Below are 23,939 nucleotides of genomic sequence, written 5' to 3' on the forward strand. Positions count from 1 at the left end.
GAACCTATACAACTCAACACCAAACCCCACTCCAAACAATCCAAATAAAAAATAGGAAGAAGACCTGAATAGACACTTCTCCAAGGAGGATATACAGGTGACCAATAGACACCTGAAAAGATGCTCAATGTTACTAATTGTCAGAGAAATGCAAATTAAAACCACAATAAGATATCACCCTGTGCATGTCAGAATGGCTATCATCAATAAATCAACAAACAAGTGCTGGCAAGGATGTGGAGAAAAGGGGACCCTTGTGCACTCTTGGTGGGAATGTGGACGGGTGCAGCCACTTTGGAAAGCAGCATGGAAGGTCCTTGAAAAATTAAAAACAGAGCTGCCTTATAATTCCACGATTCCACTTCTGGGTATATATCCAAAGAAATCCAAAACACTAATTTGAAAGACTATATGCACCCCTATGTTCAATGCAATGTAATTTACAAGATATGGAAGCAACCCAAGTGCTCATCAGTAGACAAGTTGTTAAAACAGTGGTGATATATACACAGAATGGAATATTTTTTGCCATAAAAAATGATGAAATCTGACCATTTGTAACAACATGGATGGACTTAGAGGGTATTATTATACTAAGTGAAATAAGTCAGACAGAGAAAGGCAAATACCATGTGATTTTACTTACATGTGAAATCTAAAGAACACAATAAATGAAAAAACAAAATAGAAACAGACTCATAGATAACAGAGAAAAGACAGATAGTTGCCAGAGCGAGGGACTGAGGGATTGGGTGAAAAAGGTAAAAGAATTAAAAAGTACAAGTTGGTAATTACAAAATAGTCATGCAGATATAAAGTACAGCATAAGGAATATAGTCAATAATACTGTAATAACTACATGTGGTGTCAGGTGGATACTGATAAAATCAGGGGAATCACATTGTAAAGTACTTGACTGTCTAATTACTATGATATACATCTGAAACTAATACAAAATAATATTGAATATAAACTTTAATTAAAATAGTATTAAAAAGAGAGATGTGATTTGTGTACACAACCCAGCTTGATAAACATGGGTTATACTTTTAACAGACATCAGGTAATAGAAGTCCTGAGACATGTATTGTCAAAATAGATAATATCAGATATGTGCATAAACTACAGAGATAGAAAAAATATAGAAGACTGGTTATTGATCTTAGCCTAATCAGAGGAATTATCATGGCTGAAGAAAAAATGTGCCAATAGAAGGACATTGGACAGCATGAAACATAGAAACGTAGGGTTTAGTGAGTGAAATTAGCAATGTTTATCCAATTTTGACTTGAAAGTCATCTTTCTTAGCACATGCTCCATCTCTTTGCTCTGTATAATATTTCCTTCACCATAGAAGGTTGTTTTGGACCACTGTAGATAGATGGATAAACAGATAATGAAAGAAGGAAAGAGAAAAAGAGAAAGGAAGGAAGAAGAGAGAGAGAAAGAAGTTCTAGATATAAATATCTATGTATTTTTAATGGTGTGCTAGTCACCTCATTGCTGCTCTGTAGAAACAAATGCTTAATACTCAGACATTTTATGAGATGGTTGTCAAAATATTGGCAGTTTGAAATTAACCATGATGGCATTATTTACATTATGGAAATAAACCATAAATCAGATTTTTTGAGAGAGAGAGAATATAATTATATCATTGTCTGGATATGGGTATATAGAGAAATATTTAAGTTTATCACACCTGGGTAAATATATTTGATGTTCTTAGGTTTGTCCACCAAGGAAATCTAGGAGCAAAAATATACCTAATAGGAATGAGCACTCTCAAATCATAGATTTTGGCTTCTAAATATTACTTATCATTAAAATGAACCAGAACTCCTTGAGAACTGACTGATTTTAGGGCTGATCAGGGGAAATAAAGAGAAACCGACTCTATGGAAGGACGTATTTGCCAATTATACACCGGACAAAGGTTTGATCTCCAAAATAAAAAAAACTCAGACTACTCAACACCAAGAAGACAAACAATCCACTTTAAAAAATGGGCAAAGGATCTGGACACTTCTTCAAGGAGGATATACAGATGGTCAATAGACATATAAAAAGATGCTCAGCATTGTTAGCCATCGGAGAGATGCAAATTAAAACCACAATGAGATATCACCTCACACCTGTCAGAATGGCCATCATTAATAAATCAACAAACAAGTGCTGGTGAGGATGTAGAGAAAAGGGAAACCCAGTGCAATATTCTTGGGAATGTGTTAATGTGGGTTCAGTGATGCACAAATGATCCACAACTGCAAGGGATTCTGATAATCTGGTAAGCTGTGTAGGGACAGGGGGGAGAAGTATATTGAAAATCTCTGTACCTTCCACTCAGTTTTGCTGTGAATCTAGAACTGCCCTAAAAATAAAATCTATTAGAAAATTTATTTTTATTTAATCTATTAAATAAAAAATTAAATAGAAAAAAGGAACACAGAACCCACTTGAAAGGACTACAGTGGACAAACCTGAGAAAATCTGACTGTGAAAAAAGACAAAGAATGATTTTAGAAAGTAAAGTTATAATATATGAGTTCATACTGATATAAATAAATAAACACATAAATAAATGATGGAGAATGGAAAGTTCTTCCTTACAATGAAAGATCAATTCATAAATGTAGAAGAAATGATGGAACTAGAAAGTAACCATTTTGCAACCATGGTAATAATAATGATTTCAGTCAAAAATCCAATAATGGATGATAAAATTAGTATGTGGAAGTTTGAAGAGGAACAGAATATTTGCTTAATCTCAAAGCCTTCTGAAAAGTCACTTATTAATTTAAGGAAAATAAAAACTTTACAATTAAGCTAGTGAACACAAATTTAATGAAGTATTCCAAGTTAAGGGTGCCCACACTGGAGCCATGTGCCTCCTAACATGATGAAGTCTTAATACAAATCTCCAGGCAGAGATTCTGAGTCAAGGGGGCCTGGTGAGGCCAGAGAATAGACAGTGGAAACAAGCTCCCTGGAGGTTCTGAAGTAAGTGATCCACAGACCACAGACTGACTTCTAGGTGAAAGAAATTCTTGTTTATGGTGCCCTTCAAGCTTTGAATAAAGTTGTGCCCACATGTTTCTAGAAAGTGCTTCTGGCTACCATTTATATCTGAGCATCTATCATTCTTCAATTTGGCAGAAATTCTTATCTGCCTGGAAAACTACATGCACATTTTCCGAACCAATGCCTCCCTCTGAGCCTCCCCATCTCTGGCCCTCTGAAGCATGCATTGTTTACCTTTATGGGAGTCTGTTTCTTTGGAATTCTGGGAATTAATCATGAGCTGAAGAAAATCCACTCGGTGCTGGAAGTCAAAGAGAAATTTCAATTTTAGAAGTAAATCAAGAGTGCAGCACTAAATTTCTTTCCTGATAATAAGGCTCCTTTAAACCCGGAAGTGTGACTTGTGCTGCCTGAGTCATCAGTGAACACAAACATTCAGTTACAACTTGGAAAGCAAGATGTTTCCCTGAGAGAAATTCAGCCATTAGATCCAACTGCTTGTTGGTCATCACTCTTTCTGGTTGGCTTCTCTCACTTTTGAACACAGCTTCCTGGTCAAAAAGTTATACCTTGTCACACCTGCTTGCTCACAAAAAAAGTAATCTCTGACCTCAATTTTTTTCTCTAGCCTTAATTTTTTTATTAATGGCCACATAGATTTATCTCCCAACACTTGAAGAGTTTATTGGCGCTTTTTCTGTGGTCAGTTTCAAATGTCCCACCATCCCAGAACTCTCCACAATGTTCAGTGAAATCCTGGGGTAACTAACCCTATCACTGTGACTTGCAGACATTCTTGTGCTGGCCTCCAGGTCCATGAAGGCAAAGCTTGGTTGGCCGGCTTATAACCTCAAGGCCCAGAGAAGACTCCTGCCCTCTCAGTCTCTGAGCAGGCTCAAACTTAACACAGAGTGAGTGCACTCTGTCAGGTGTCACATGGGGCCTTCATTGCAGAATATATAAAGCAAGAGTCTTGGAAGTAATGTGATTCTGTACCAGTTTAAGGCCTGGGGGATTATGATTTTTAAGCAGTTATTTTTATAAATGAGAGTGACAATTTATTGAAGGGAACTGGTAAGGTTTTTATCTCAATACTATTCATGCAGTGATATACCAAGCCTTGTGCTTATTCTTACATTTTAAACAATGTCTTTCTGACTCATTTTAAATTTTCTTTCTTAACCTCCACCTTCTTCATTGGCTACAGAATATTTTAACTTTCCTCCTGTTAGCCAAGAGTCTTAACCACCTAAAATAAGAGAAGTGCACAAATCATATGTATACAGCTCAACAAGTTGACAAAAAAGTGAACAAACACATGTAACCACCAACAGATTTTACCTTTTGTTTATCTTGGAGGCGACTTTCTTTTATTCTTTCTACAGTTTTTATGAAAAAATCAGTAACACTTTTTGGAAACAGATGAATATTTAATACTTCAAAAACTGGGGTAAGGAATGGAAAGAGCACTGTAAGAAAAAAAGAAAGCACAATGAAAATACAAATACACCTGGGGCAATTATAATTTTCTCTTCTAATCTGAAGAGTAAAAGACACCAGGCTTCTCAACAAGGAGCCATTCTCTCTATGACCTTTGCTCAGACTCCAAGCACATGGCTTAGGAAGGGCAAGTCCACATACAACGACCATCACTGTAGCAGTGAGATCGGCAGCCGCTTCCTTGTCTTTTGGGTGACTAAAGGAACAGGATTACATTCCTGAATGGCTTTACATTTTATCTATAGAGTTAGACTGTCCTTGAATAAACCAGACCAGAGTCTGAGACTTTAATTAATCTCACTGTTCAAGAACTAGTAGTCAGACGCACATGCATGGACACGGTAGAACACTAGACACCAAAATGTCAACAATTATTGTATCTGAGAGTTTAATTATAGATGAGTTTTATTTCTTCTTGTCATTGAAAAAACTTCTGAAAAATTTATAAGATATGTGCATTGTATAACAATATAAACATTAACCAAAATGTATGTATATTTAAGATGTACATATTAAAATAAAAAAAAACTAAACAAACAACTGGAACAGGAACAGAATTAGAGAAAGGGACATCACATGGAGGGTTTTCAGTGGGGAAGGGGAGGGGAGGAGTGGTGGGGAAAGGTACAGGGAATAAGAAGTGTAATTGGTAGGCATAAAATAAGACAGGAGAGGTTAAGAATAGTATAGGAAACAGAGAAGTCAAAGAACTTATATGCATAACCCATGGACATGAACTAAGGGGGGAAATGCTGGAGGGTTGGGGGTGCAGGGTGGAGGGGGAATAAAAGGTGAAAATTTGGGAAAATTGTAGTAGCATAATCAACAAAATACACTTTTAAAAAAAGAAAAACTCGTGCTCACTTCGGGAGCACATATACTAAAATTGGAACGATACAGAGAAGATTAGCATGGCCCCTGCGCAAGGATGACACCCAAATTCGTGAAGCATTCCATATTTAAAAAAAAGAAAAAGAAAAACTCCACAGAAGGCAAAAAGAAATGCAAAACTTAGTCATTAAACTACAAAACATTGTTGAAATAAATTAAAGTAGACCGAAGTAAATGGGAAAACATTCATGTTCATGGATTGTAAATCTTCATATTATTACAATGGCAATACTCCCCAAGTTGATCTACGGATTTAATGCATTCGCTATCAGACTCCTAGCTTGTTTTTTTCATAAAAATTGACAAGCTAAATTTAAAATTTTTATAAATTGCAAAGGGTTCTTGTTTTCAGAATTAGCCAAATCTGAATTAAAGAGTAAACTTGTAGAACTCACAACTCCCAATTTAAAAATTTACCACAAAGTTTTAATAATTGGGACAGTGTTGTGCTGGCATAAGGATAGACATAGAGCTCAAAAGAATATAATTTAAGAGTCCAAAATAATGTGCCTAAGGTCAACTAAATTTTTAAAAAGTTAATTTTTAATTACAGTTGAGATACTCTATTATATTAGTTTTAGGTGGTCAATATAGTGATCAGACATTTATAAGAATATACCTTATGGATGATCATCCTGATAAGTCTATTACCCATCTGGTATTATACATACTTATTATAAAATTATTGACTATATTTTCTGTACAATACTGTACATCCCCATGACTATTTTTTATAACTGGCAATTTATACTTCTTAATTTCTTTTACTTACACTCATCCTGCCAACCCCTTCCCATTTGACAACCATCAATTTATTTTCCACATCTATGAGTTTGTTTCTATTTTGTTTGTTTTGGTTTTTTTAGAGTCTGCATAGAAGTTGAATCATATGGTATTTGTCTTTCTCTGTCTGACTTTTTTCATTTAGCATGATACCTTCTGGGTTCATTTATGTTGTCACAAATGTCAAGATTTTATTTTCTTTTAAGATTTTATTCATTGATCTTTAGAGGGGAAGGGAAGGAGAGAGGGAGAGAAATATCAATATATGATTGCCTCTCGTGTGTCTTCTGCTGGGAACTGGACTGCAACCCAGGCATGTGCCCTGACTGGGAATCAAACTGTGATCCTTTACTTCACAGGCCCATGCTCAATCCCCTGAGCTACACCAGCCAAGGCAAGATTTCATTTTTTATGGCTGACCAACGTTCCATTGTATATATGTACCATAACTTTTTTATTTATTTGTCTATTGATGGACACTTGTGTTGCTTTTGTACCTTGACTATTGTAAATAATATTGTTTAAACATAACGTGTGCATATAGCTTTAAAAAAGTTTTAGCCAAATTTATTTTCACCCCCTGTAACTTAAATCTCTTACCAGTAAGTGGTGCTTCTTGCTCACTAGGCCCAATGCCATCAATGTTATTAGCCAGTGTGATAGTTTATGGAAAGGAAAGGCAATCAAATTACAACAAAGGCCTGGAAAATTGATAAGTCTTTGCAGTAAGAAAGCCTTACCAAATGAAAGTGAACTGCTTTGGGTGGGCCCTTTTGCCAAGGATGAAGAAAATAGCATTCACCAAAATCAATAGCTGCATACCAGGTACCACGATGTGTTAAATTATTCAAACAATGAAACAATATCTGATCAAGTAGCTGCAATTGGAGTCACCACCTAGTAAAGTTTAAATAATCCACTGTCATTCTCTAAGATCTATGTTCCTTTTGCATAGGACAAATAGATAAGTTGAATGGGGATGTGATGAGATTCACTACCCCTGAATCTTTCGTGTCCACGATGGTGGCACTAATCTCTCCAATCCCTCAAGAAATGCTGTCTTGTATTTTGTTTGTTATATTTCTGATGGTAGTGGCAATTCCAGTGGCTTCTACTTGCCCTTTTTTATGGTAATAGTCCTTACTCCATAGATCAGGGTATAAATTTGGGGGTTCTGCCAGCTGCCGAGTGTGTACCTATTCCAATTATTCACTCCAGAACTGGGGGAATCACCACAAGATGCATATATCTATTTGAATTAGTGTTTTGGATTTCTTTGAATAAATACCTGGAAGTAGAATTAATGGGTCATATGGTATTTCCATTTTTTATTTTCTGAGGAACCTCCATACTGTTTTCCATAGTGGCTGTATTAATTTACAATCCCACCAACAGGATATGAGAGGATATTCCTTTCCTTTTTTAAAAAAAAAATTATTTTAATTGTTGTGAGGGTTTCTTTTTCTCCACATCTCCACCAACACTTGTTGTTTGTTGATTTATTAGTGATGGGCATTTTGACAGATATGAGATAATATCACATTGTGGTTTTAATTAGCTTTTTCCCAATGATTAGTGATGTTGAGCATTTTTTCATATGTCCATGGCCATGTGTATGTCCTTTCTGGAGATATGTATGCCTATTCAGGCTAAGATCAACCCAATGTTGAGAAAGGTTCTAAGTCCATTCAATAGGGAAAATAGTCTTTTTAATAAATGGTGCTGGGACAACTGGATACCCATATGCAAAAGAATGAAGTTGGACTCTTACGATATGCCATATACAAAAATAAAATAAAAAATGGATCAAAGAACTGAGCCTAAAAGCTAAACATCTATTCTCTCAGAAGAAAACCTAAGGGTAACTATTTGTCACGTATCTGGCAATGAATCTTAGACATGATACCCAAAACACAGGCAATAAAAGAAAAATACACAAATTGTAGAACATTGAAATAAAAAAAATTGTGCTTCAAAGGACTCTATGAAGAAAAATAACAGATAGCTACAGAATGGGAGAAAAATTCTCAGCTCATATATCTAATAAGGAATTTTTACCTAGAATTTGCAAAGAATTCTTACAACTCAATAACAAAAGGACAAACAACCTAACTATAAATGGGCAAAGGATTTGAATAGAAATTTATTTAAAGAAGATACAAGATGACCAAAAAACATATACAAAGTTGCTCAACATCATTAGTCATTAGAGAAATGCAAATCAAAACCTGACAATGAGATACAATGTCATACCCACTAGAACAGCCATAATAAAAAAAGATAGAAAAATGTCAACAAAGGGTTGGTGAGGATGTGGAAGAACTGGAACCTTCATATGTTGCTGGTGGGAATATAAAATGGTGTGGTTATTGTAGAACAAAGTTTAGCAGATCCTTAGTAAGGTAAACACAAATTAATATAGGATTTAACAATTCCACCCTAGGGTGGAAGAACTGAAACCAAAAGAAACCCAAAAGAACTGAAACAGGTTGGTAAAAAAATAACAACAAAAAACGCCCTGTACAGAATGTTTATAGCAGCATTATTCACAATAGCTGAAAGGTAGAGAGAGACAACCCAAATGTCCCTCAGCTATTGAATGAGTAAACCTAATGAAGAATGTTCATACAATGGAATATTATTTGCCCATAATAAAATATAAAGTACCGATACATGCTACAACATGGATGAACCTTGAAAACATTATGTTAAATTTTAAAAAGCCAGACACAAAAACCCACATATATGATTCTCTTTGTATGAAGTGTCCAGCACAGGCAAATGTATAGAGACAGAAAGTTGATCACAGCTTGCTTTAGGCTAATGAGATTGAGACATCAAAGTAAAAAAAGTATCATATATCTAAACTGATAAAAATGTTTTAATAATTAATATGATGGTTGCACATAACTTTGAATTTACTAAAAACCTTTTTTTCAGTTTCACTGAGTTGTAATTGACAAGCAGTACTGTATAGGTGTACATCATAACGGCTTGTTCTACATATATTGCAGAATGTTTATCACTATAAGTTCAGTTATAAAAAAATCACCTCATATAGTTAAAAATTGTTTTTCTTTCCATGTGATGAGAACTTTAAGAATGTACACTCTTGTCTATCTTATAACTAAAAAGTTTGTACCTTTTGACCACCTTCATCTAATTCCCTCACCCTCAACCTCTGCCTGTGATAATACAAATCATTTCTTTTTTTTATGAGTGTAAGTATTTTTTAGATTCCACATATAAAGGAGAGCCTATAGCACTTGTCTTTCTCTTGCTGACTTACTTCACTTAGCACAACACCCTCAAAGTCCACCCATGTTGTCAAATGGTAGGATTTCCTTCCTTTTTATGGCTGAATAGTATCCATTCTATCTATCTATCTATCTATCTATCTATCTATCTATCTATCTATCTATTTATCATCTATCTATCATACCTATATATCTATGTATACTGTATTTTTATTCATTTATCTATTGACAGATACTAGGTCATAAAATTGATAGAACTGTACATCTTTAAATGAATAAATGATACAAGATATAAATTACATCTCAAAAAAGCTTTTATAGAAAGAGGTGGGGAGAGAGAGACACACAGAGAGAGAAGAGGACAGGAGAGGTGGAAGAAAGAAAAAGTATTTTAGTATAAGTATAATAGTCTACATACATGTGGTGAGAAAGAGTGGATCAAGCAATCTAAATCTTAAGAGCTTCTGGGTTTTTTCCACGAAAGGATCTTGTGGGTTGTTGAGGGAATCGACGTTCACTCCAAATGACGTGCTAGTAATCACATCCATGCTGTAGGCCCCAAAGATGCTGAGCAGAGAAACAAAGATATGAAAAATTAAAAGCAGCAACTCTTTAAGCCTTATTCAACACATACAACAAGCAGGGCATATAAATTCATATACTCAGGAAAGACAGGTAAAGAGCCACACAACTGTCAAAACCATCAACCGGATCATCTGAAAATCTATGCTCCTGTCACACTCAATCATGAGGTATTTATCAGGTGTCAGTATGCAGCTAGCCCTGTGCTGGGGTTATGGGGACACCAAATTAGACCTACCTGTGAGCACAGGGAGATTGGGCAGAGGGATGGAGACCCATGATCAGGCAAACTACAATAGTATGTTTTGAGTCTGGACAATAGCAGTTGTCCTGTGTTTGAATAGGACACAATGTAGATAATGAACTCTTCCTAGTGGAAGCAAAAAAAGGTGACATTGACCTAAGTCTTGCCCCATCCGAGTATTTGTACTCAGCTGATTCCCCTTCAGCACACTACAGAAGAGCAGCATCCTGGTCTGAGTTGCCAGGAATGTCATCCTTCTTTCTCTACATTCCTGCTAAAGCTCCAGAAAGATCTGCTGTCCCCAACTCCAGCAATCTGAGGTTTCCCTGAGGGTGGACTCATTTCTGTGAAATACAAGCACTAAGAATGTTCCTGGTTTAGCAGGCAGATGAATCTTAGATAATATCTGTGACTTGCTGTAATCTAGGTATTAATCTCAGTTGCAGTTATGCTTCAGATGGAATGTCTTTACTGGAACAAATCAGTACAGTGATTTGTACTGAAGCTATTGCTTAGAAAATGTCCATTCCCACCCCCCTCATCCTACTGTGTAAGAAACTCAAAAGGCAGTTATTTCTTCATTTTTGTCTGCATGTTTTACTCCTTTTTCAACCTAGTTAACAATTTATATCTAATTAAATTTTTCATATGAAAATACCTTTGTAGATAAAAAAGAATTGTTTCTGGCTTAAAAATAGTTAAAAATTACTCCAAAATTGATTTGGGGAAATCCCATAGGTAAGCGAGCATACATACATCCCCAGTTATCCCAGATTAGTTCCAGTTTACATCAGTTGTTCCTGCATAATTTTTTTAAAAATGTCTTACTTTAGACAATAAATAATATGGCCACCCTACCCCATAGTCTGTACAGGACCTTCTCTCTTTTAGATTAAAGAAAGAAGTGGTGGTAAGATTTAATATCTAGTATTTTGCTGGTGTCCTCACCAAACTCATGAAGGGGTTTAAGTTGTTCCAAGTTCCACATTGTAATTTCCCTGCCCCACCCACTGCCCACCAATAGGTACCAGTACCTTCCCCTGGTTCTATTTCACACTCTCTACACTTTGGTATAATCACGTTTCTTCTTTCTGAACCATGTATCTTTGTCTTCCAGAATATCCACAGTGACAATCAAGCAGACACATTAATCCTGCTTCACATACACAAGAGAAGGCATTTCCCTCCTGGCTGCCCTGCCTTTATGGGTGAGCCACATCTTCTTGGGTAGCCCATTGTAGTTCTAACACCACACATCTACTTCTGTTTGGTCATAGAGTAACTCAGCAGTGGGAATTTTGGCTCTGTGGAAGGCAGCTGGAGGGTCTTGGGGAAAAGCTCAGAATCCCAGTATCTGGGCTCCTACTCACTTTTTCAAGTTGATGGGTTTGCCTTTCTCTGCTTCTTTCCTCATGTTCTTCACCATCATTTCTCCATACTGGACAATGATAGGGAACATCTAGGCACAAAAAATAACATCACTTGGAGTTAAAGGCGAAGACCCAAGTCCTAGAAGGACCTGGCTTTCACAAGCATGGAGCAGTAAGGGATATTTTATAATGAGTCTTATAATGTAATTTCTAGAACATAAAATAATTTTTAGGAAGCTCAAATTCAGTAGGTTACCCTTAGAAAGAAATTATCTTATTTTCTACCTGTCTCCAGACACATTCTTTAAGTTTCAAATTAAATGTCCTCTTATATGCTTACCTCCTTGAGCTTTCCACTAGTGAAGGTTGGAGAGAGCAATGNAGATCAATGAATAAAATCTTAAAAGAAAATAAAATCTTGACATTTGTGACAACATGAATGAACCTAGAAGGTATCATGCTAAGTGAAATAAGTCAGACAGAGAAAGACAAATACCATATGATTCAACTTCTATGCAGACTCTAAAAAAAACAAAACAAACAAAATAGAAACAAACTCATAGATGTAGAAAATAAGTTGATGGTTGCCAAATGGGAACGGGTTGGCGGGATGAGTGTAAGTAAAAGAAATTAAGAAGTATAAATTGCCAGTTATAAAAAATAGTCATGGGGATGTACAGTATTGTACAGAAAATATAGTCAATAATTTTATAATAAGTATGTATAGTATCAGATGGGTAATAGACTTATCAGAATGATCATCCATAAGATATCCTCTTATAAATGTCTGATCACTATATTGACCACCTAAAACTAATATAATAGAGTATCTCAACTGTAATGAAAAATCTGGTTCATTTTAATGATAAGTAATATTTAGAAGCCAAAATCTATGATTTGAGAGTGCTCATTCCTATTAGGTATATTTTTGCTCCTAGATTTCTTGGTGGACAAACCTAAGAACATCAAATATATTTACCTAGGTGTGATAAACTTAAATATTTCTCTATATACCCATATCCAGACAATGATATAATTATATTCTCTTTTTAAAAATTTGACCTTCTTTTTAAAAATTTAGTTGACCTTAGGCACATTATTTTGGACTTTTAAATTATATTCTATTGATCGCTATGTCTATCCTTATGCCAGCACAACACTGTCCCAATTATTAAAACTTTGTGGTAAATTTTTAAATTGGGAGTTGTGAGTTCTACAAGTTTACTCTTTAATTCAGATTTGGCTAATTCTGAAAACAAGAACCCTTTGCAATTTATAAAAATTTTAAATTTAGCTTGTCAATTTTTATGAAAAAAACAAGCTAGGAGTCTGATAGCGAATGCATTAAATCCGTAGATCAACTTGGGGAGTATTGCCATTGTAATAATATGAAGATTTACAATCCATGAACATGAATGTTTTCCCATTTACTTCGGTCTACTTTAATTTATTTCAACAATGTTTTGTAGTTTAATGACTAAGTTTTGCATTTCTTTTTGCCTTCTGTGGAGCTTTTCTTTTTTTAAAAGTGTATTTTGTTGATTATGCTAATACAATTTTCCCAAATTTTCACCTTTTATTCCCCCTCCACCCTGCACCCCCAACCCTCCAGCATTTCCCCCCTTAGTTCATGTCCATGGGTTATGCATATAAGTTCTTTGACTTCTCTGTTTCCTATACTATTCTTAACTTCTCCTGTCTTATTTTATGCCTACCAATTACACTTCTTATTCCCTGTACCTTTCCCCACTATTCCTCCCCTCCCCTTCCCCACTGAAAACCCTCCATGTGATGTCCCTTTCTCTAATTCTGTTCCTGTTCCAGTTGTTTGTTTAGTTTTTTTTTATTTTAATATGTACATCTTAAATATACATACATTTTGGTTAATGTTTATATTGTTATACAATGCACATATCTTATAAATTTTTCAGAAGTTTTTTCAATGACAAGAAGAAATAAAACTCATCTATAATTAAACTCTCAGATACAATAATTGTTGACATTTTGGTGTCTAGTGTTCTACCGTGTCCATGCATGTGCGTCTGACTACTAGTTCTTGAACAGTGAGATTAATTAAAGTCTCAGACTCTGGTCTGGTTTATTCAAGGACAGTCTAACTCTATAGATAAAATGTAAAGCCATTCAGGAATGTAATCCTGTTCCTTTAGTCACCCAAAAGACGAGGAAGCGGCTGCCGATCTCACTGCTACAGTGATGGTCCTTGTATGTGGACTTGCCCTTCCTAAGCCATGTGCTTGGAGTCTGAGCAAAGGTCATAGAGAGAATGGCTCCTTGTTGAGAAGCCTGGTGTCTTTTACTCTTCAGATTAGAAGAGAAAATTATAATTGCCCCAGGTGTATTTGTATTTTCATTGTGCTTTCTTTTTTTCTTACAGTGCTCTTTCCATTCCTTACCCCAGTTTTTGAAGTATTAAATATTCATCTGTTTCCAAAAAGTGTTACTGATTTTTTCATAAAAACTGTAGAAAGAATAAAAGAAAGTCGCCTCCAAGATAAACAAAAGGTAAAATCTGTTGGTGGTTACATGTGTTTGTTCACTTTTTTGTCAACTTGTTGAGCTGTATACATATGATTTGTGCACTTCTCTTATTTTAGGTGGTTAAGACTCTTGGCTAACAGGAGGAAAGTTAAAATATTCTGTAGCCAATGAAGAAGGTGGAGGTTAAGAAAGAAAATTTAAAATGAGTCAGAAAGACATTGTTTAAAATGTAAGAATAAGCACAAGGCTTGGTATATCACTGCATGAATAGTATTGAGATAAAAACCTTACCAGTTCCCTTCAATAAATTGTCACTCTCATTTATAAAAATAACTGCTTAAAAATCATAATCCCCCAGGCCTTAAACTGGTACAGAATCACATTACTTCCAAGCCTCTTGCTTTATATATTCTGCAATGAAGGCCCCATGTGGCACCTGACAGAGTGCACTCACTCTGTGTTAAGTTTGAGCCTGCTCAGAGACTGAGAGGGCAGGAGTCTTCTCTGGGCCTTGAGGTTATAAGCTGGCCAACCAAGCTTTGCCTTCATGGACCTGGAGGCCAGCACAAGAATGTCTGCAAGTCACAGTGATAGGGTTAGTTACCCCAGGATTTCACTGAACATTGTGGAGAGTTCTGGGATGGTGGGACATTTGAAACTGACCACAGAAAAAGCGCCAATAAACTCTTCAAGTGTTGGGAGATAAATCTATGTGGCCATTAATAAAAAAATTAAGGCTAGAGAAAAAAATTGAGGTCAGAGATTACTTTTTTTGTGAGCAAGCAGGTGTGACAAGGTATAACTTTTTGACCAGGAAGCTGTGTTCAAAAGTGAGAGAAGCCAACCAGAAAGAGTGATGACCAACAAGCAGTTGGATCTAATGGCTGAATTTCTCTCAGGGAAACATCTTGCTTTCCAAGTTGTAACTGAATGTGTTCACTGATGACTCAGGCAGCACAAGCCACACTTCCGGGTTTAAAGGAGCCTTATTATCAGGAAAGACATTTAGTGCTGCACTCTTGATTTACTTCTAAAATTGAAATTTCTCTTTGACTTCCAGCACCGAGTGGATTTTCTTCAGCTCATGATTAATTCCCAGAATTCCAAAGAAACAGACTCCCATAAAGGTAAACAATGCATGCTTCAGAGGGCCAGAGATGGGGAGGCTCAGAGGGAGGCATTGGTTCGGAAAATGTGCATGTAGTTTTCCAGGCAGATAAGAATTTCTGCCAAATTGAAGAATGATAGATGCTCAGATATAAATGGTAGCCAGAAGCACTTTCTAGAAACATGTGGGCACAACTTTATTCAAAGCTTGAAGGGCACCATAAACAAGAATTTCTTTCACCTAGAAGTCAGTCTGTGGTCTGTGGATCACTTACTTCAGAACCTCCAGGGAGCTTGTTTCCACTGTCTATTCTCTGGCCTCACCAGGCCCCCTTGACTCAGAATCTCTGCCTGGAGATTTGTATTAAGACTTCATCATGTTAGGAGGCACATGGCTCCAGTGTGGGCACCCTTAACTTGGAATACTTCATTAAATTTGTGTTCACTAGCTTAATTGTAAAGTTTTTATTTTCCTTAAATTAATAAGTGACTTTTCAGAAGGCTTTGAGATTAAGCAAATATTCTGTTCCTCTTCAAACTTCCACATACTAATTTTATCATCCATTATTGGATTTTTGACTGAAATCATTATTATTACCATGGTTGCAAAATGGTTACTTTCTAGTTCCATCATTTCTTCTACATTTATGAATTGATCTTTCATTGTAAGGAAGAACTTTCCATTCTCCATCATTTATTTATGTGTTTATTTATTTATATCAGTATGAACTCATATATTATAACTTTACTTTCTAAAATCATTCTTTGTCTTTTTTCACAGTCAGATTTTCTCAGGTTTGTCCACTGTAGTCCTTTCAAGTGGGTTCTGTGTTCCTTTTTTCTATTTAATTTTTTATTTAATAGATTAAATAAAAATAAATTTTCTAATAGATTTTATTTTTAGGGCAGTTCTAGATTCACAGCAAAACTGAGTGGAAGGTACAGAGATTTTCAATATACTTCTCCCCCCTGTCCCTACACAGCTTACCAGATTATCAGAATCCCTTGCAGTTGTGGATCATTTGTGCATCACTGAACCCACATTAACACATTCCCAAGAATATTGCACTGGGTTTCCCTTTTCTCTACATCCTCACCAGCACTTGTTTGTTGATTTATTAATGATGGCCATTCTGACAGGTGTGAGGTGATATCTCATTGTGGTTTTAATTTGCATCTCTCCGATGGCTAACAATGCTGAGCATCTTTTTATATGTCTATTGACCATCTGTATATCCTCCTTGAAGAAGTGTCCAGATCCTTTGCCCATTTTTTAAAGTGGATTGTTTGTCTTCTTGGTGTTGAGTAGTCTGAGTTTTTTTTATTTTGGAGATCAAACCTTTGTCCGGTGTATAACTGGCAAATACGTCCTTCCATAGAGTCGGTTTCTCTTTATTTCCCCTGATCAGCCCTAAAATCAGTCAGTTCTCAAGGAGTTCTGGTTCATTTTAATGATAAGTAATATTTAGAAGCCAAAATCTATGATTTGAGAGTGCTCATTCCTATTAGGTATATTTTTGCCCCTAGATTTCTTGGTGGACAAACCTAAGAACATCAAATATATTTACCCAGGTGTGATAAACTTAAATATTTCTCTATATACCCATATCCAGACAATGATATAATTATATTCTCTCTCTCTCAAAAAATCTGATTTATGGTTTATTTCCATAATGTAAATAATGCCATCATGGTTAATTTCAAACTGCCAATATTTTGACAACCATCTCATAAAATGTCTGAGTATTAAGCATTTGTTTCTACAGAGCAGCAATGAGGTGACTAGCACACCATTAAAAATACATAGATATTTATATCTAGAACTTCTTTCTCTCTCTCTTCTTCCTTCCTTTCTCTTTTTCTCTTTCCTTCTTTCATTATCTGTTTATCCATCTATCTACAGTGGTCCAAAACAACCTTCTATGGTGAAGGAAATATTATACAGAGCAAAGAGATGGAGCATGTGCTAAGAAAGATGACTTTCAAGTCAAAATTGGATAAACATTGCTAATTTCACTCACTAAACCCTACGTTTCTATGTTTCATGCTGTCCAATGTCCTTCTATTGGCACATTTTTTCTTCAGCCATGATAATTCCTCTGATTAGGCTAAGATCAATAACCAGTCTTCTATATTTTTTCTATCTCTGTAGTTTATGCACATATCTGATATTATCTATTTTGACAATACATGTCTCAGGACTTCTATTACCTGATGTCTGTTAAAAGTATAACCCATGTTTATCAAGCTGGGTTGTGTACACAAATCACATCTCTCTTTTTAATACTATTTTAATTAAAGTTTATATTCAATATTATTTTGTATTAGTTTCAGATGTATATCATAGTAATTAGACAGTCAAGTACTTTACAATGTGATTCCCCTGATTTTATCAGTATCCACCTGACACCATATGTAGTTATTACAGTATTATTGACTATATTCCTTATGCTGTACTTTATATCTGCATGACTATTTTGTAATTACCAACTTGTACTTTTTAATTCTTTTACCTTTTTCACCCAATCCCCCAGTCCCTCGCTCTGGCAACTATCTGTCTTTTCTCTGTTATCTATGAGTCTGTTTCTATTTTGTTTTTTCATTTATTGTGTTCTTTAGATTTCACATGTAAGTAAAATCACATGGTATTTGCCTTTCTCTGTCTGACTTATTTCACTTAGTATAATAATACCCTCTAAGTCCATCCATGTTGTTACAAATGGTCAGATTTCATCATTTTTTATGGCAAAAAATATTCCATTCTGTGTATATATCACCACTGTTTTAACAACTTGTCTACTGATGAGCACTTGGGTTGCTTCCATATCTTGTAAATTACATTGCATTGAACATAGGAGTGCATATAGTCTTTCAAATTAGTGTTTTGGATTTCTTTGGATATATACCCAGAAGTGGAATCATGGAATTATAAGGCAGCTCTGTTTTTAATTTTTTAAGGACCTTCCATGCTGCTTTCCAAAGTGGCTGCACCCGTCCACATTCCCACCAAGAGTGCACAAGGGTCCCGTTTTCTCCACATCCTTGCCAGCACTTGTTTGTTGATTTATTGATGATAGCCATTCTGACATGCACAGGGTGATATCTTATTGTGGTTTTAATTTGCATTTCTCTGACAATTAGTAACATTGAGCATCTTTTCAGGTGTCTATTGGTCACCTGTATATCCTCCTTGGAGAAGTGTCTATTCAGGTCTTCTTCCTATTTTTTATTTGGATTGTTTGGAGTGGGGTTTGGTGTTGAGTTGTATAGGTTCTTTATACATTTTGGATATTAGCCTCTTATTGAACGTATCATTGGTGAATATCATCTCCCGTTCAGTAGCTTCTTTTTTCATTTTGTTGGTTTCCTTTGCTACGCAAAAACTTTTTAGGTTGGTGCAGTCCTATTCATTTATTTATTTATTTGTTTGTTTGTTTGTTTGTTTTCCCATTTGCTCAAGGACATGTGTCAGAAAAAATTATTGCTAGGAAAAATATTAGATATTTTACTGTCCATGTTTTCTTCTAGGATTTTTATGATTTCAAGTCTTACATTCAAGTCTTTAACACATTTTGAGTTCATTCTTGTATATGGTGTAAAAAAGTGGTGTAGTTCCTTACATTTTTGCACATAACTATCAAATTTTCCAAATACCATTTATTGAATACACTGTTTTTACCTCATTCTATGTTCTTGCCTCCTTTGTCCATATATTAATTGCCCATATAGGTATGGGTTTGTTTTGGGGCTCCCTATTTTGTTCCATTGATCTATGTGTCTGTTTTTATGCCAGTAACATGTTATTTTAACTACTATTGTCTTGTAGTATAGTTTGATATTAGGTAGTGTGATACTTTCTACTTTGTTCTTTCCTGAGATTGCCATGGCTATTCACGGTCTTTTGTGCTTTCATATAAATTTTTGGATTTTTTGTTCTAGTTCTACAAATCACTACATCTCTTGACAGTTCATACTGTGATTCAGTAGTTCAGTATAGGACTTGAGATTTTGCATTTCTATAACCTTTCAGATACTGCTGATGACGGTGGTCCATGGTGATACTTAGAGTAACCATATTTTATGTGTAGCCCAATATTGTTCTCTTAAGTTTCTGCAAACATGTTTGATGAAAGATCCTTTAATTTTTCCCTGAATAATCCTTAGGACAAAGTCTCTCAAAATTTTTCAAGTATATTTTATCTAGAATAATTTAAGTTTTTCCTGGGGGTAGAATCCTATCCCAAATTACTTATAGCTAAACTGCTTTTAAGATTCTGCAATGGACATGCTGATAAAACTGTGCATGTTATGCAAAAATGCTATGTCTTGCAATTACACAGCAATGTTGTGGAGAGGGTTTAATAAATAGATGCAGATCATTGAGAATAGTATAGGCCTTGTGAAAAATGAAATTAAGACAATTTTTGCCTTTTTCTGGCTCTGTAACATGCACATGAGAGTGCAAAACACTCCCAATTTAAGTTGAATTGCTTTTCTGATTTTTCCCATAGGGGTTTGGGAATTTTATTTGAACTTTTCATTATCTAAACTGTGATGTTGTACATTGACCTTCTCTATAAAATATATTTTTTCTCTTTTTAGCTTTGTCTGATCTGGAGCTAGTGGCCCAATCTATTATCTTTATCTTTGGTGGCTATGAGACCACTAGCACTTCTCTCTCCTTCCTTATGTATTTGTTGGCCACTCACCCTGATGTGCAGCAGAAACTGCAGCAGGAGATTGATGCCACATTTCCCAATAAGGTGAGTGGGTGATAGCTGGAGAGGGAGGGAGAAAGTGAAACCTTAGCAAGAGTGCCTCCTCACTGCTTCCTAGGAAAATTTTTGCAAAAAAACATAAGCATCAATTCTTTTACCTGTGCTATTTAAGAAGGATGTAAAGAAACAAAAACAAACAAAGAAATAAAGGTATTGTGTGCTATTCACAAATATATAAGATCTTTGGAAAAAGTTTTTCTCCTGGCATATTAGTTGTCTGTTATCACAATAATGCCAAGTGAAAATCTAAAAACTTCAGCAGCAATTAATAATAAACAGTTGTTGCTCAAGTGCCTGGGTAGTCATCTCTGTTGATATTGGTTGGACTTGCTTTGGTCTGGTTCTTGGCTGATCTAGAATGGCTATAGCTAAGCTGGTTGGAATGATTCAGCTCCACACATTCTTCACATCTTCCTTAATCCAGACAACTAGCATTGGTGTGTTCTTCTCAGGCAATGGCAGAGAGAAAGAGCAAGAAGCCCAATCATGTGGGTGCCTTTCAAAACTCTGATTGCATCACACTTAGCCACATTCCGTTGGTGCAATGCATGCAACATGACCAACCTCAGCATTATAAAATAAGGGGACAAAATTAGATGACTAAGGTCGTGGACACAGAATGAGGCAGATAACTGGCACCATTATTGCAAATCTACACCTCTGGGTAAACTTTGCAGTCTAGGAGAAGCCTAGTATACAGGAAAGTACGTAGGGTAGGAAATAGAAGACATACATGAGTTTGAGTCCAGACTGTGGTTTTGGAGAGATCTTAAGACCTTTCTGTGTCATAGGTCCTTCACATATAAGGTAAAAAAAAAAAATACATTTTAGAGTCCAACTAAATTAGAGATTATCTTTTATCTCAGGGTAAGTGTATATTGTGATTGATTTTTATTACAAGATGAGGCCACTAAGAGACAAGCACTAGCTAAAGCATTATGACTTCCCTTTTTATATTAATAATTACAATGACAACAACACTATAGCTATATACTTCTAAGTATATATGTCTGCTCTAAATGCCTTACATTTGTAAATAAATTTAATCTTTAAAATATTAGGTATTAAAAATAGAAACAGACTCACAGAGCACAGACTGGCAGCTGTCAGAAGGCAAGGGAGTAGGGTGGCTGAGTGAAAAAAGCAAAACAATTAAGCAAAACACACATACGCACAGACAATAGTGTGGTGATTACCAGAGGGTTAGGGGGGTGGGGGAGGTGGAAGGCATTATAGGAGGGCATGGTGATGGAAGGAGACTGGAATTGGGGTGGTCAACACACAATACAATATACAGATGACAATATAGAATTTTATACCTGAAACCACATAATTTTATTAAGCAACATCACATAGTAAATTCAATTATAAAAATTATGTAGTAGGACAAAAATTATGTAGTAGGCATGCTACAGCTTCAGATTAGCCACCAATTCTCAGTGCCTCTACATAGCAAGGGATTATTTCCAACTGACATTATTATGTTCAAACATAGATTGTTAGAGGAGGATGGGAGTGGGAGTCTCTGCTCCACATAGTTCCTAGAAAAATAAGCTTAAAATGCTCCACGTTCTTAAACCTTCACTCTTTGGAACACAGGCCTTCATGTTGTTGAGGAATAAAGAACTAGAGTGTTTCTCACCAGATATTCATATTTTTAATATATTTTATTGATTATGCTATTACAGTTCTCCCATTTCCCCCCTTTTCCCCTCCACCCTGCACACCCCCTCCCATCTACATTCCCCCACTTTAGTTCATATTCATGGGTGATACATATAAGTTCTTTGGCTTCTACATTTCCCAAACTATTCTTGCCCTCCCCCTGTCTATTTTCCACATACCATCTGTGCTACTTATTCTCTGTACCTTTTCCCCCTCTCTCCTCCTCCCACTCCCCTGTTGCTAACCTTCCATGTGATCTTCATTTCTGTGATTCTGTTCCTGTTCTAGTGCTTTGGTTAGTTTCCTTTTGTTTTTATTTTAGGTGTGATTGTTAATAATTGTGAGGTTACTGTCATTTTACTCTTCATATTTTTTATCTTCTTTTTCTCAGATAAGTTCCTTTAACATTTCATATAATAAAGGTTTGGTGATGATGAACTCCTTTAACTTGACCTTATCTGAGAAGCACTTTATCTGACCTTCCATTATAAATGAAAGCTTTGGTTTTAATTTGTATCTCTCTGATAGCTAGCGATATTGAGCATCTTTTCATGTGTCTCTGGATCCTCTGTATGTCCTGCTTGGAGAAGTGTCTGTTCAAGTCCTTTGCCCATTTTTTAATTGGGTTGCTCGTCTTCTTTGAGTGGAGTTGTATGAGTTCTTTGTATATTTTGGAGATTAAACCTTTGTCTAAGGTTTCATTGGCAAATATGTTTTCCCAAACAGTTGCTTCTCTTTTTATCTTGATACTGTTTTCCTTAGCCATGCAGAAGCTTTTAATTTTGATGAGATCCCATTTGTTTATTCTTTCCTTTATGTCCCTTGCTCTAGGGGACATATCAGCAAAAATATTGCTACATGGAATATCTGAGATGTTCCTGCCAATGCTCTCCCCTAGGGCTTTAATGGTTTCACAGCTTATATTTAAGTCTTTTATCCACCTTGAATTTATTTTGGTGTATGGTGTAAGTTGGTGCTTGAGTTTCTTTTTTTTTTCATGTAGTTGTCCAGTTATTCCAACACTGTTGAAGAGGCTATCTTTACTCCATTTTATTGTACTGCCCCCTTTGTTGAATATTAATTGGCTGTAGAGATTTGGGTTTATTTATGGCTCTCTGTTCTATTCCATTGGTCTATGTGCCTGTTTTTATGCCAGTACCATGCTATTTTGATTACAGTGGCCTTGTAATACAGTTTGATATCAAGTATTGTGATTCCTCCTTCTTTGTTCTTCTTTCTCAAAATTGCGGCTGCTATTCAGGGGCTTTTATGGTTCCATATAAATTTTTGAAGTGTTTGTTCTATGTCTGTGAAATATGCCATTGGTACTTTAATAGGTATTGCATTGAATCTGTACATTGCTTTGGGTAGTATGGACATTTGGATGATGTTAATTCTTCCAATCCATGAACACGGTATATGTTTCCATTTGTTTGTGTCTTCCTTGATTTCTTTCTTCAGTGTTGTGTAGTTTTCTGCATATAGGTCTTTTAGCTCCTTGGTTAGGTTTATTCCCAGATATTTTATTTTTGTTTTTGCTATATTGAATGGGATTTTTTTTCTTGATTTCTGCTTCTGCTATTTCATTGTTGGTATACAAAAATGCCTTTGATTTCTGGATATTGACTTTGTAACCCACTGTTTGCCAAATTCATTTATTAGATTGAGCAGTTTTTTGGTAGAGGCTATAGGATGTTCCAGGTACACTATCATGTCATCTGCAACAATGCCAGTTTTGTTTCCTCCTTTCCTATTTGGGTGCTTTTTATTTCCTTTTCTTGTCTGATCGCTGTGGCTAAAATTTCCAATACTATATTGAATAGAAGTGGTAAAAGTAGACAACCTTGTCTTGTTCCTGATCTTAGTGGAAAAGCTTAGTTGATGCTCAATATCACTAGCTATCAGAGAGATGCAAATTAAAACCACAATGAGATACCACTTTACACCAGTCAGAATGGCCATCATAAACAAAGCAACAAACAACAAGTGCTGGAGAGGTTGTTGGGAAAAGGGGACCCCAGTTCACTTTGGTGGGATTGCAGACTGGTACAGTGACTATGGAAAACAGCATGGAATTTTCTAAGAAAACTAAAAATGAACATGCTTGTTGATCCAGCAATTCCACTGTTAGGAGTATATCCTAAGAACCCTGAAACACCAATCCAAAAGAACCTATGCACCCTGATGTTCCTAGCAGCACAATTTACAATAGCCAAGAGCTGGAAGCAACCTAGATGCCCAT

The 23,939-nt window shown here is 35.7% G+C and overlaps 1 protein-coding gene and 1 non-coding gene across 2 annotated transcripts in view; one reads left to right on the top strand and one right to left on the bottom strand.

Annotated features, from left to right (window-relative positions):
* Positions 1-12,033, bottom strand: part of LOC118981795 (cytochrome P450 3A12-like) — a gene marked incomplete at its 5' end in the record, with an annotated part of 39,191 nt that extends 27,158 nt beyond the window's left edge. The window contains 5 exons of the mRNA XM_037038623.1: positions 3,183-3,322; positions 4,363-4,490; positions 9,871-10,019; positions 11,649-11,737; positions 11,989-12,033. Of these exons, the coding sequence (XP_036894518.1) occupies positions 3,183-3,322; positions 4,363-4,490; positions 9,871-10,019; positions 11,649-11,737; positions 11,989-12,033 (551 nt within the window). The remainder of the gene's footprint in view (positions 1-3,182; positions 3,323-4,362; positions 4,491-9,870; positions 10,020-11,648; positions 11,738-11,988) is intronic.
* LOC118981797 (U6 spliceosomal RNA) lies at positions 5,378-5,484 on the top strand. Its single transcript, XR_005065420.1, has one exon. It is a non-coding gene; the product is annotated as a U6 spliceosomal RNA (small nuclear RNA).
* Positions 12,034-23,939: the final 11,906 nt, after the last annotated feature.

The sequence above is a fragment of the Sturnira hondurensis genome, unplaced genomic scaffold (genome assembly GCF_014824575.4).
Source record: "Sturnira hondurensis isolate 20B ecotype Veracruz unplaced genomic scaffold, ASM1482457v3 Scaffold0024673, whole genome shotgun sequence".
NCBI classification, from domain to species: domain Eukaryota; kingdom Metazoa; phylum Chordata; class Mammalia; order Chiroptera; family Phyllostomidae; genus Sturnira; species Sturnira hondurensis.